Genomic DNA, 14,846 nt, shown 5'->3' with positions numbered 1-14,846 from the left:
TAGAAAGCTTTCCAGGAAGCCTTTATGTTCTCTCTCTGTAACTCCAAGTCAGCAACTATCTTCACACAGTACAACTGAAACCCCAGGATGATGTTTGTCTAGCTCATGTTCACAAAATAACTTGCTAATACTCTGATGACAACTGCAGGCTGAAGGCCTGTGAACTCAAGCTGACAAAAATAAGTAGTATTAAAATAAGTTCAGCTCCAATTTTCTGTTAGTTTTTACTTTCCATATGGCCAAAACACTGAACTGTTCAGCTGTATACCCACTTCCAATGAAACAGTGTAAAATGATTTAAATATGAAACTGTACAGCACAAACACACATCACTGCATCTCCCCTTTCAATGGCCATTTTGTACGAGGCATCACTAGAACCTTTTGTGCAACTCAGCAGAATAAAAACATTTTTTGTCCTCAGGCTGGCGAGCAGCAGTTGCCATGGAGGCAGGTTAATAACAGCCCAATGATTTGCCCAGAGCTGCCTGTGATCTTGGCTACAGATTTAACACACTCTCAGAAGGAGGCCAGCTAAAACAAAGACTGAGATTATTCTCTAGGGAATGAATGCTATTAAACACACACACACACAAATATTCTTGCTAAAGGACAAAAATAAAGAGAAGAGAAAGAAACAGGAACCAGCTATTCTTTTAAACTCCTGGAAGCTATCAGTCACAGGAAATTGGTAAAGGACGAACCTACATATGTACATAAATCGGCAATGAGTTGCTCAATGTATGAAGAACAATTATACAATCTGCCCAGCAGTGTATAGCCTACTGCATATACGCAGGGGCTTAGCCATTGAATTTCCCATGCCAAATGGTGACTGTGTGGCTAAACCTCCATTGGTACTTTAAGTACAGCTTTAAGATTTAAACTCGGAACAGCAAGGTAATAGAGAAATAATGGAAAGTGGTCTTAAAATAAAAAAAGAAGAAGAGGCAGTTCTTGGACTACCTTATCCTACTAAGGTCAAATCTGTGCTTTGGAAATGACAAAAGACAATGCAATAGGATCAGGTAGCTTCCTTGATTATTCCTAGGGCTTGCTCTAGGAAGATCATACATCATTCAAGCCCAGACTTAAAAAGCTGGGACAGGCAGATGTTCACAAAGCCATGCCTCAAAGCAAAGCATGGAAAACATGATGTAAAGAAGGAATATCCACACCTCCTGGACAGAAAACCAGCCTGTTGTCTAATGTTCCAAACACCTCCTAGGTTGAACGAGTACCTCAGTGCACCTCTGGTACTAACCACGGGCCCATAGCCAAGGTCACTATGGAACAAAAAACCAAGGAACCAAGAAAACCTGAAAGGAGCTTTGAAAAGCTTTCCCTTTCAGGGAACTAAACCTCCAGGATCCTGTGACTGTCTGCCATGAGTTAGTTCCCACTTTCTTTTCTTTAGAAGTTTGTTTTCTTTCCCTCACATGAAAGATAAAGCAATGGGCATCATTTTCTCCTCACCACTCACTTCCTGTAATTGTGTAATGCATTTTAGGAAATCCTGGCCTGTCAGACACCAGCCCAGTTAATACATGGCAGAAATTGCACATCATGTTCCACCACAGAACCACAATCTCTGTTGGCTTCAGCACCACAGCTCAGGGAGCAAGTGGGGAGGAACTCTTTTAACAAAAAGAAGGTTGCAAGAAATCCAAGGGAAAAAAAGCACTAGGCAACACCTCAAATGAAAGCACTAGAGAATATCTTAAATGTAGCCATCACATATAAATCGGGCTCATTACTACACATCCACAGGAGCCTAGTGTTGGTAGCACTACTCCCAATTCACAAATAAATGTAAGAGGACAACTCACTACTTGACGCTCACCTCCTGCTTCCCCAGTGCTGAAGATTACTCAATGCCAAGCATGAATAATACCCTTGGAGTCCTAAATCACCATGGATCTTTGTCAGAAAATGAACTTTATGTCAATGAAAGCAAATGCCAATTTTACTGTCTGCCACCCACCGTATTTTTTAAAATTTCCATTCTGAATGGCTTATGCATGCTAGGATGTACATTTTCCTACATGCTGCATGATTGGCAGCCATGGGAGAAGCAGTGAGGGATGTGGGAATAGACTAATACCTCAGAAGCAAAACTGGAATGTACTTCTTTCTTCTCTGCATGAGACTAAGCCAATATCTGGCAATAACTCCTCACATCTGTCACCCACACCTGCAGCCAAGGGTCAGTGGCAACACAGTAAGATAAAACATTTAACCTTACAAGAGTAAGTTTAAAGCCTGTGACAAATTTCTCTCCACACTTTGGTAAGGATACTAAAATAAAAAGGCTCTGCATTAAATCACATGGAAGTCTTTGTCCAAGCTCTATCCTTACCCATTGCTGCTCATCTTAAATTTTGCTGATTTACAGAACACGACACACGGCTAAAATTGCTGTTACTACTTAGAATAAATGTTCACTCACCACACTTCTGGATTAACATTAAACAGACTAAATAAGTGATAAGCTCAAATACAGAAAATCCTTTCTTCTCCTCCCACAAACCTCTTGAAGCTCTTCCACAGAAAACTTCCTTTCAAGCTCAGTATTTACTAATTTTGCCTTTTTGTCCAACACAAATAAGAAGTTGTGAAATTAACTTATACAGAATTTAACTCATGAGAGCCAGAAAACTTAATATAAGTGCACTTTAGTCTAGCCAGGTTGATAATCTCCCCACAGTATTTGCATTCCCCTCTTCCAGGATTGTTAATCAATAACTCCTTCCTGGCCAGAAGAGTCCCTGTGATGGAGGGGACATGACCTTTGGAGAACACAGCCATCAGGGCTGCCACAAAGGATCAGACCTGAAATGCAGCAAGACATCTCTGTTATCCTTCAAAGTGGCCAGCACAAGATGCTACTTCCAAGTAAAAACCTGTGAGATCTGGGGTGGTCTGATCCATCCAGTAAATCTCATCCCAATCTCTACTATTTAAGAGCTACCTGAAGAACAACTAGCTCCTTTCTGAAGGTCATCAGCATTAATTGTAACTTCTCCAGTTATTCTTGATACGGATACAAGATGTTTGGTTTCAGCACTGTCATACAGCTAGTTCCCCTCTTCTGAGAAGGTATTTATTCTCTGTTATCCATTAGATGCTTCCATATTCATGTGTAGAAGAGAACTAAAAGTCCTTGCTCACACCTCCTGTGCTGGAAACCAACACAGAGAAAGCAGGAGAATTGGTGCACACTAAGAACAAGCATCTCACAGCCTGGAGGAACCATTATCAGACCCTTTTTCAAATCCACAGAGCACCAAGTATCTCTGTGGTATTGTATGAGTAATGATAATAAGTGACTCCTGAATTTGTCACCAAAAATACAGTAAGCACAGGTTTCAAATCAAGCACTTTTTTTTTCTACCATGATTAACAAAAACCCCACAAACAAACAAAAAAGTCCAAACAAACCAAACAACCTTTCAGAGGTTATCAATGTTCATCCACAGCAAAAGCTATTTTTTTTTCTCTCACTAAAGAAAAAATGATGTTCAAATTGGAGAAAAGGCTGTTTTACCAAGGCAAGATTTGTTTCTTCTGGATGATGTTAAACGATGCAGAGAAGACTCTAAGAACAGATAGCAGTAATCATAACCCTCTTTTTTTTTTTTTTTCTCTCCAAATCTCTTCTTCCAAATCAGCAGTTCTTATAGGAAAAAAAATTGCACTCCTATTGCAGGAACCAAACCTGTTTCATGCAAAGACAGATGATCTGAATGGGTTTTTTACATGCCTTATCCAGTTTACCTTCTTCAAATTTAGTGAAATACACACACTCCCCCCATCTATATCATTCCAACATCTGCAAGGCTCATTAAGCTCACAGGTGTTCTGAAGTCATCTTTTTCAAACAGTGAAATCTACTACAATAGAATAGGAATCACTACATCCATAGTTATTGCAAGTGCCCATCCCAGGTGTTTGCTGTATGAGAGAAAGGAGTTGGACCTGCACAGGAAGAAGCTGCTGTCCCATGAGATGGTGGGATGAGAGAATAGCTCTTTACTGCATTTGGACAAAGGTCAGGCAGAATTTTATTTTAATTTATGTCTTCTCTGTTTTACTTTTGGCCCATGAAACAGTGGAATCCACAGCAGAAAAAAACATCTAACTTATATTTTGGAAAAGGCCTTACTTCAAACAGGTTTCAGTGGGAATTGTTGAGGAGGGATATTTCTTAGCCTTAAGCTACTTCTGCAGGAAAAAAATAAGCTGGTGATTTAAAAAGAGAGACTTCTCACATAAGGGGCAGATCAGGCACTATTGATATAAGCTTTGGTGTTATTTCTCCTGGAGACTTGTTCTAGTATTTTACTATCCAAAATAACCCTCGGGATTCAGTGCAGCCTGAGCATGTGGAAGCGCTCATTGGCACACAGAGCTCCAAGTTCAAACACATTGTACCAGCAAGGGCAGCTGCTGCTCCAAACTGGGGCTGTAACTCAGCCGACACATCAACAACTCACTGCTCAACAGGCCTGACGTCCCTCCTTCCTTTCTGCCCTTGCCCTGACCTCCCTCCCCTCACTTCCCTTATTTTTGTTTCCTTGGAAAAACGCTCTGGAGGGTCAACATGCAGGAACTGCTGCTTCAATAGGTGCCAGCCAAGGCAATGATTTTGGACAAACTCAAGGTAGAGAGGTAAAAGAGATGAAGCAATGGGCAGACTGCCAAAGATATCCAAATGCCTGGAGGTCTAGACAAGCACAGTGTGGAAATACAAAGGCACCTAAGCATTTCAGTTCCATGAGTGACTTCCACAGCTCTATGAAAATCTGTAAGGACATTTGGGTTTCCTTGATCCAACCATCCTCCAGACCCGCCTGTAACTTGGCTGACATGATTTTTAAACCTGACTTTTACTTTAATCAAAGGTGAACATCTTACCTGGAAGACTGGAGTTGAAACTCTTAGCTCCACCTTTCTGCCAGCTGTAACTCACCTCACCCTCCACCAGCCTTCAGCACTCAGCAGAAGAGCAAGACTTTTGCCACACTGGATTTCAGCCACCGCTATCGACCGCTTCCCCAGTTGACTCCTCCCTAAACTATAAAGAAGCAAACGAGAAACACAACCTCTCTCTCCCTAGAGCTGAGGGCCAAAACCAGTGTGTGCGTCTGGGTGTGGGGGTATGTGTATTCCAGCATGGCAGATCTCAGATTCAGAAGGCAAATTCTCAATTTAAGAGATAACTGAAGATGCAAAGATCTTCCCAGACATTTACGCAACTATGGAACAAGAGGAGTAATAAGAAACCTGAACTGTAACTGCAGAAGTCCTTTGCCCTGCAACAGCTTTCATGCAGGTATTTCCCCAGCTGAATCCTCACCACATCATTCCCAAAACTTGAGCTTGTTTCAGCAAAGGAGCAGTAAGGCTGTTTCAATGAGATACTCCACATTCACATGCCCTTATGTGCTCAGAGAGCAGCTGAAACACCTCCCAGCATCTGGGGAAGCAAGTTTCAGGGGAAAAAAAAAAAAAAATATTCCCATAAAGCAAACAACACCCACCCAACCTGGAATAGTGCCTACAGCTAAGCTCATGTCAAACAACTATTGCAAAGTTTCTCTTTCTAGAGAAAAGATGGTACTTTGCTTTCTGGGGAAAAAATTGTTTTAGCATTTGAAAGGCTCATTAAGCTTGCAGGTGTTCGGGGATGTCTTGGCTCCAGCACTGCAGTGAATCTCCCACACTGACTCTTCCCTTGTTGCTCAAGTGCTGAATTCAAGCTTAAATTAGGGAAGTGAGATCATGTTGTACATGGAGATGCTGGGAGAAGAGGTGGATGCCACGAGGACTGCCACAGAGGTGCCCTCATAGTGAGGTCCATTTGGACACTGACGGAGGAGACAAAGGCACCCAAGAAATCACGTGTCTTGTCAAAGCAGCAGAGGGTATTTCAGCACAGCAGCCAGTCCCACCCGGCAGTGGGGAGCTGTAGGCCAGTGCTGAGGGGAGGCATCTTATAGCAGGGATTTGTGTTGGGACTGAAGTGACATTTTCCCTCCAATCTAAGTGACAGGAGCCAAGACCAGCATTTTCACAGTGGCTAATCCATCACTGGCAGGTTGGTTTTACTCAAGACCTGTTCAGAGAGATTTAATTGCTGCCTAAAAAACTTTTAATTTCTTCAAGTGCAGCCATTTAAAACATCTTCCCTTGAACTGGCATTTCTGGGCTCTGGCAGTGGGGTTTTTTTTACCCCATCAACAAGAACTCTTTCATCCTCAACTCCTCCATGACAGGCACATTTACCTACATGTTAGCTCAGAAAGACTCCCAAGGCAGACTGAAAAGGGTTCAGTTGCCTAAACAAGGGTTTCTAGCACCATTTTAGGTGCCAGACTCCCAGCTGCTGTAACAGAAGGCTGTGCATCTCCGTGTCCTGGCTCATCTGTGCCAGCACATATGGACATGTCTCATCACTGGGGACAGCTGAAGGGGCCCAAGACCCTGATAACCAGGGCCTAGCCTGCTCCTTCCATGTCCTTCACAGCCCAGGCAGGCAGCATTCATAATCTACCACTCCTTCCCGAAGCATTTCTTTTGTGTGTAAAATATCCCATGTGCACTAAACGTGAAGTTTGGAAATGTCTTCTGGCAGCCCCAAACCTGTCACCCAGGCAACTTATCATAAAATATGGTAAAAATTACTATTGATACTGAAGACAGAGATCATAATTTGTGACCTAAGTATTTGGGGGGAAAAAAGGCCATTTGAAATACGTAAATATTTGAATCCTAAAGCATAAGAGTATGAAAATATAATGGAAAGGGGAAGGATGAGGCAGCAAGCTTTGGTGAATATCTCCCTGCATTGCTATTAAAGTCTGATGCGGAGGCAGGCATCTTCAGCAAACAAGCTGTCAAGCAGGCTTCAGTCAATCAGCTCCATAAAGAGAAGAGGATTCTGGATAGAGCTAGCTGCAAAGGCTGGCTCTGAGCATATATATCCCTTGCTGTGCCATCCATCAGTCAGACTGGAATTTTCCAATGTGATCAATCATAGGCTTGATTTCAGGTGCCTTTCTGAGATGCTTCAAAACTCAATTCCCCCACAGACCCTTAAAATAAAGCTTCAGGAAAACTATATAGGATCTTCTTGAGGTCTCAAGCTGGACATCAAAAGGACAGGCATGTAGGACCACCAAACCATTTTTACAGCCTCACCTGAAATCCTCCTTTAGACCATGACATACACACTTAGTGCTTCTAACAAGGGAAAATTGCAAACCAAACCACAGAATGATCTCTAGGAAGCACATTGTAGGATACCAGTAAGTCAGATGTGCTGTCACTGCTTTAGTGTCATTTCTGCATTTGTGGCTGATGAGTCTGATAGATTCATCCACATAAACCCCCATATTATTTCATCTCATCCGTAAACAGTTTTGAAGCAATTGGGAGCACAGTTAAAAGGAAGCTGTCCCTCACTACCCATTTTCGTCTTTCAAGCATTAACAATGAAATTCAAATTTATGTCAAGTATTCATACAAAAGAAGTAGACTCCTTACAGCCTTAACAAACAAAACAAGAAAAACAGAGGAATGTTTATCTTAAATTGTTAGGACTACTACAAAGCATTAAGTTTATGCTACTACCATTTCTGATCTCTTTATTTCCCTTTCACCCAGCCCTTTATTTACCTTGAATCCCCAAAGGACTAATATTGCCTCTCAATGCTGGCACATGATGGTACCGGTGTGGCCTTGAACTCCTGTACATCCAGTGGTACCTGCCAATTTCCATTTCTGGTCTGGTGATCACTGCCAATTTTAGGTGGTAAAAAGTCAGTGTCACCAGCAAGTTTTAGTTCAGTACTTTCAGTCATTTAACTTTAAAAACAAGAGCCCAAAAAAACACACTGTAGTTTCATAACTGATACAACATAACCTTACAGACTAAGGGAGAGATTAGGAGGGATGATCAACAGGGAAATGCTCACACAAGTGTTAAGAAAGGTTGAATAGCTGAAAGTCCACCTAGGATTTGAGTTAAAACACATAGGGAAGGGCTTTCTATTCCTTACCCCCACCCACTCTAATGTCTCCCTCTCTTTGTCCATGACAAAAAGCTCTGCTCCAGAAGTAAAGGAATGTAAAGTGATAGAAAATCACATTACCTGTTTTTAAAAAATACTCTAATGCTGTCAAAGAAAAAGGTTATTGCTTTATGTCTAGGTAGGGCAAACACAAAGGTTTGCTCTGATACTTTCTTATATTAAAAAAATAAAAGTTTGTGGGCTTTATTTCACATAGGCTCTGCTCACATCCAAAAATCTGGACCAAGTGTGTTAAAAACTATTTGTCCCAGGTTCATGACCAAGAAGACCAGTCCTGCTTCTCCTTGTCTTTTCAGAGGAAGCCCAGCAACAAGACCCCACATGCGGTAACTCACCTCACCCACTCACACACTCTTTGCACACTCATTGGCACAGGGTTTCTGTGCCCCTGAAAGAGACCACTGGGGAAACAGCATCAAAGCACTTTTGAGCCTACATGTCCCCCATTGGTACCCCTATAGCCTTGTCAAAGCTGTCAGGGTGAGACAGCTTTTATTCCAAATGCACCAGGGTCCCCCTCTGCAGTGGCTAAATGAGAAAGCAACCATCATTTCTGGCTGAAGCAAATCCAATTCAGCAGTGTTTGGGCACGTGGAGAAAGTGAAGGTTGTGGGGATGAAAACCCTATCTACTGTAGACCAGATTAGAGACAAATTTCAGGGGGTAGGAGAAGTAGAAATGCCATAAATTTCTAGCCTTTGAGGGGCTCAGAAGGTCCTGGACCTGGTCCCTCTCTCATGCGGTTTTGCTGTTTGTGCAGTGAGGAGCTTGGCACAGCCGTATTTGCATATGTCAAGAGGACAAAAAAAATCTTGGCCTTGAATCCAAATGTTGGATCTAGAGATTTAAACCAAGAATTTGTTCATCTTCTTTATCAGCAAATGAACTCCAATACTGAAAGAGTCTTTTAGGTTTTGTACATAAATTTAGTATCAATAGCTCTCTAAAGGATACTTTGTGGCTTAGTAATTTTCCCCTCTCTGAATCTCACACACAAACCAGCAAGCAGATGTCAGTAAACCTTCCACAGAAGACATTATTCCGTGTTGTATGGCTTACTCTTCCTCTTACTTGTCTTAGGAAAGACAAGTTCTACATCTTATGAGCATAACAAAATGCAAAATGTGTTGAAAATACTGGTCCAAAATGACTGCACACTCTCAGGATGATATCATCTTCTGCTCAGAGAGGAACAATCCTGCTTGTGAGATCACAAGGAATGCCATAATAATTGAATTGGATATAAAATGGAAATGAAAATTCTTCGCTAGCACTGCATACCTCCTCTCCTCTGCCTCCCCAATGTCTGCGCCCTGCCTTTTTGAAGCTACTTACTGGACACAGGTAAAAGATCACAAGGAATGCCATAATAATTGAATTGGATATAAAATGGAAATGAAAATTCTTCGCTAGCACTGCATACCTCCTCTCCTCTGCCTCCCCAATGTCTGCGCCCTGCCTTTTTGAAGCTACTTACTGGACACAGGTAAAAGATTCAGACTTTAAAAAAAAAAAAAAAAAAAAAATTAAAAAAAAAAAAAAAAAAAAAAATTAAAAATAACCAGCTGCAAAGACTTCCAAAAAGAAAAGAATTCTTCATTTGCACTGCAGCAGCATCTAAACCAAACCTTTGACATCAAGATTTTATCTTACTAGCTTGAACCCACAGTTTGAGATTTCTCCTGCAGTGGCCACAAAAAGCACTTGTTCAGAGCAGCAGAGCAGGCAGCTCCTTTTCTCCCTTAGCCTGGGGGAACACTGGTGAAGTCACCTGTCTGCTGTGGTACAAATATCAAACCCTGAAACACAGAGACAGCATGTAGACTTTGTAGCATCATTTCTGTAAATGAAAATATTCTATGGAGTTGGTTTCTTTAATTAGCAGTTTCTGGTTTTGCAGTAACAGGGCTCCTTTCATTAGGAGGCAGTTCAAACTCCATAAGGAATCTCAGTTTTCCCACTGCTGTGCAGAGACACTTAGCAATGGCTATTTGGTAGCCCTTAATGCATGCCCGGCACGACCTCTGAAGATGAAGAGAATCTCTGGGTGACTTTGCTGGGACCCACGCAGGCCCACTCATGTAAAATCAACACCCAGTCAAAAGCTCCCTGGGCTTCAGTGGCATAACAACTACTGCACACAGTCTGTACCCACTGGAATTTAACTCTGTACCCTGAATAGTTGGGAAGGAAACAGGCTTAAAGGGCTTCTTTACCTTTTGCTTTTTGAGGAACTAACTGCATTAATTGCATTCCCTGGTCTAGGTTACAATACCCTTCACCCACAGCCAAGCTCCCATGGCTCGAGGCCTCCTGTTGGAACCAGGTTGTCCTCAATCCTGCACAGACACACCAGCTACAGAACTGACAATGTTTTCATGCCACACCACGCAGGCACACGGATGGCGACCATGGTGTTCAATATTCATTGCGATGAATCATCTTGCACGCCTGTAATAAAAATTCACAGGGCTCAACATCCTCATGCTCACTGCCTTTATAATAAGGTTTTAGAGGAAACAGACAGTTTTGACATTTATCTGTCTCAGCTGATGAAGCAGTCCATGGGAGCAAAGAGAGGATGTTGTTTCGTCATTGATGGTCTGGTGATGAATACTGGACAAGGAGGAAGGCTGGCCAGAAAATGGGGAAGGGTCAGAGTAACTGAAGGAGACCTTCCCCCCTCTTTGCTTCCCTCTTTAGCCTCTTTGCTCCTGCTGCAAAATCCACTGTGCACATACAGTGCCATCTGGGTTTCCCCCACCCCCCGTTACCATATCCCATGGCACATATGTCTAGGTTTTTTGCTTTCACGAGGTTGTTCAGATCAGTAGGAGTACATTCTCCGAGTATTTTTCAACCCCCTCCTATTTAGAAACCAAATCCTATTCATTAAAACCTAAATCACTAAGCCTGCCAAATTATTATCCCCAGAATATCGCGTGTCCCAGATTCTCCCTGGGCTGGACCTCTCTTCCTACAGTTGTATTCTTCAGGGACTTAGAGCAGTTATTGCTGTCAGTGGATCTGAAACACTAATCAACTGCTTGAAATGGGGAAAAATATGCAGCATACTAAAAATCTTTGAATGGCTTGACAGCTCTGATACCACTGTGTGAGTCTACCATTAAGTGGGTACCTTAGAAATTTTGGTTGATGATCATAATACATATTTTAAAAAAACCCTTTTTTTTTCAATTTGTTGTAATGAAAAATACATCTGTGATGTATCAAAATGTCATAAGCTCACTGTGTAAAAATAACTTTCCTAAAAGTGAAATAGACTGCACGACAATCCATTCCTTTCTCATGTGTTTAAATAAAGCTGTAAAGTGCAACAACTGTACAACTGGGTGTAATAGTGTAAGAAAAGAAAAGTATTTTCTTTATATTTTGACTAGTATATGCTTATCTATTTAGAGCTTAAAAGCTGAAACATGGCTTCATATACCATGAGAATAATAAAGCTCACAGCTATTACTGAGCACGAGATCTTCTTTTATCAAGAGCACATAAGCAGGGAAGAGCCAGTTAAAAGGGACCTTTAGTACAGCTGCTCAAATTGGTCTCCATTATTCCTCAGCACAGCATAGGCAATTTGAACATCATATGTATTCATATAGAGAAACTACACTCTGGTATCATGGCTTTCTTCTATCCCATGTGTAATTGGTGAATTCACCAGGGTCATCCACAGTTGGGGTTTATTTTCTTTTTTTTCTTCTTTTTCTTTTTTATTAATTTTGCAACTTGGTAGTATTTCTCACAGTTAAGTGAAAAGGGAAACTTCTTGTCTCTGTTAATGTGTATCAGGATCTATATCCTTCACTGCTGATGCAAAACGGCATTTCGCTTTTCTTATTTATTCCACCTCAGTAAATCTGCCTGCCCAGTCCTCACATTTTGATTTAATTTAATGCCTGCAAGATAAACCCTGTCATTTGTAATAATTTTTAAACCTTCATCTTTAAAATGCGTCCAATATGTCCTGCAGCCCTGCAAAGTATCTGTTAAACATTTTGCTTCAGCTTTCATGGTGTTCTCCTCTGATAAGGGCTGCTGGTACACAGCATAAAGCTGACTTATTTCTTATCTCCATCAACATGGGGGTTGTTCCAATTCCAATTAAAAAAACTGGGGCAGCAGCCACTCATCTGGGCGCAGAGAAACAAATGTCAGATAAACACGGAATCCATCAGCTGCGTAGTATCACTGCCTGAATCATGAAAATAGTTAAAAGATAGAAGGGGAATTCTATACAGTTTAGCAAACTTTAAGAATCTAAATAATTTTCAATCATTTTAATTTATCAACCAGTAATTATTCATAAAGCACATTAGCTTGTGCAAATTGTCTCAGCTACACTGCAGTCCAAAATAGCTGGCTGTCCACATCTGCCACAGAGATGGGAAACACAAACCAATACCTGTGTGACACCACCGCTCACATACGACTGCTTCAGGTGCTCAAACTGAAAACAGACCTCACTGCTCATGCCAAGTGCTCTGGAAGCATTGCTCTCCAGTGTTCTCCCAAGTACCGGCAGCCCGGTACACAGACAGCATGTAGTCCTAGCCCAGCTTCCTCCAAGTGTTTATTCTACAAAACTGCAGTACATCAAGAAGGTCCTTGCATTGAAAACACACCCCAGAAACATGCAGCTTAAAATTCTGGTAAAGGGAAAAAACCTCTTAGCTTAAAAGTATGATTTGCTATTAGTTAAATGCAGATACTTTCCCCAGAACCTGGCAGTGAAAAGCATACAGGGTGTGAACTTGAATACCCAAAGCAGAATGCTCATCATCTTCCCTTGCTCAGACGTAGCAATTGCAGCATCTCCCAAACCCCTCCAGATGATGGTTTATCTCCTTAGGCTTTGCAATTAATTTCTAGAAGAAAGAGTTAAAAGACCCTGTGATAGCACTTCAACTGCTTCAAGCTGTGGCAGTTGCCTTGAAATCACTGGATCTAGGGCATCTCATAAAGGATGGCCATTACCAAGTCCAGGTGGGATCCTAGAGGGAGAAGTAAATGTTGCAAGGCTGGCAAGCATGTGAGGCATAACAAGAGTTCTGGTCCAGACTAAACGGAGGAGTCATCTTCTGTTTTATACCCCAAAATGAAGCAGCAGCATTTCCCTGCAGGTTTCTTTACACAGAGAAAAAGCCCATTTTCCTCCCTGGGAGCTGCTGGTAAAAGAGCCCTTTTGAAACATTCTGACATTTGAGAAGTACCTGATGCCTGCTGAGCCCATCTGAAAACCCAACTGGTCTCGACAGATTTAGCACTTTGGAAAATCTGCCCCTCAAAACCAAGTATGACTCCTCCATGACCACTTCACAGCAGTAACTTTATAAGGGAATCTGGTCTATTTGTTTTACTATAAAAATTAGGACTGTTTCAGCTTTCTGCACTTTATTTGATGTGAAGCATATTGAGAATTTAAGTGAATATACAGAGCATAATGTGAGAGACCATGTGTTACTTTCAGGAATCAGAGGACCGGCAAGAACAAAGCCTACAAGTGTTACATACATACACCTGTGTAACAGATCCAAAGCATAAAATTATCATAGAAAACCTAGGAAATGGTGGTAACATTGGGATAGGAGGCTCCCTTGCTTGCATTCGATGAAAGCAACAGATCAACCACCTTGACTTGGAAGCAGATTTACTGTTCTACATGTTGTGCTTTCATCCTTGCCAAAACAAAAGGGAAGCCATAAACTCATCATAAACACACTCAGCAACACATTTTGTTTTGCACAGCTGCTAATGCATACATATAACTTTCTTTAGTATTTATTGTAACATGAATTCCATCGGTTTAAAAGGAGCTTGTCAATCAGGAGAAAGAATTGCTGTAATTTTTGAAGAATGATCAGTTCAAGGTGGTTTTATAGTCAATCTATCCAGGACATTTTGTACATTAATTACTCAAAATCTGCAGTAAGGTGGGTTATTGTCCACATACACTAATGGCTTTCAGAGTTTAATCTCTCATCAGCGGACCTCCTTTTGTGAAATCCCTAAGGGATTATGTAGTACTGTGTCTAATCACTTGACAAATTTCATTTACTTGAAACTGAAGCTCATTTTATATGAAGTGTGTAGCAGAAGTCAGATTCAAAGTAGGAAAACAAAATCTGTTACTGGACAGTACCAGGATTTATCATGTTTATATCTGAACTGCTTAACAATCGATGAAAGAATTCTGCTTGGGGAAATGCATTAGTTGTTTATCATCTGCTTAAGCCTATGAGATACCAGATGAGATACTCAGATTGCTTATAAACGATACACAACAGGTTAAAAAATATGACTCAAGTAAAAAGAGAGGAAATTTTAAAAATTTTGTTACTGTAGTCTACTACACTGAAGAGGAACGGCTATTTGACATAAATTATACGACACAGAAACAAAATATCCCTTGCTGGTTGAATTTACGATCTGAAGTTCAGCACTCCAAACCAACCAGAATCACCTGTGAAGCTGGGATGGCTGAAGCACCTCTCTTTCTGCATTGCCATCTCCCTACCACAGAACCATTACCATGGAATTGTTCTCTCCATTAAGCAGCAATTCTCAGTGATTAACACATCCTGAAATCTAATGTTGCAAAACTCACTGCATTGTTCCCCCTTATCATAGTGCAGGCAGATCTCTACTAAAGTGCAATTTGCCAGATGACACCATAGAAAAGGAATTTTAAAAATAAGAGTAGTATTTGGCATCAAGCTCACTACACGAC

The 14,846-nt window shown here is 41.3% G+C and overlaps 1 protein-coding gene across 7 annotated transcripts in view; it reads right to left on the bottom strand.

Moving 5' to 3' along the window:
- GPM6B (glycoprotein M6B) overlaps positions 1-14,846 on the bottom strand; it is a 45,088-nt gene that overhangs the window by 17,232 nt on the left and 13,010 nt on the right. For 3 of the 7 annotated variants that reach the window (XM_017728492.1, XM_008629278.2, XM_008629277.2), the window contains exon 2: positions 7,680-7,799. The exons of the other annotated variants lie outside the window; for them this stretch is intronic. In XM_017728492.1, coding sequence (XP_017583981.1) covers positions 7,680-7,799 — 120 coding nt within the window. The remainder of the gene's footprint in view (positions 1-7,679; positions 7,800-14,846) is intronic. 7 annotated transcript variants of the gene reach the window in all.

Source organism: Corvus brachyrhynchos, unplaced genomic scaffold (genome assembly GCF_000691975.1).
Source record: "Corvus brachyrhynchos isolate BGI_N302 unplaced genomic scaffold, ASM69197v1 scaffold11, whole genome shotgun sequence".
Taxonomy (NCBI): Eukaryota; Metazoa; Chordata; class Aves; order Passeriformes; family Corvidae; genus Corvus; species Corvus brachyrhynchos.
Note: the sequence above shows the minus strand (reverse complement) of the source record. Positions and strands in the feature narration are given on the sequence as shown.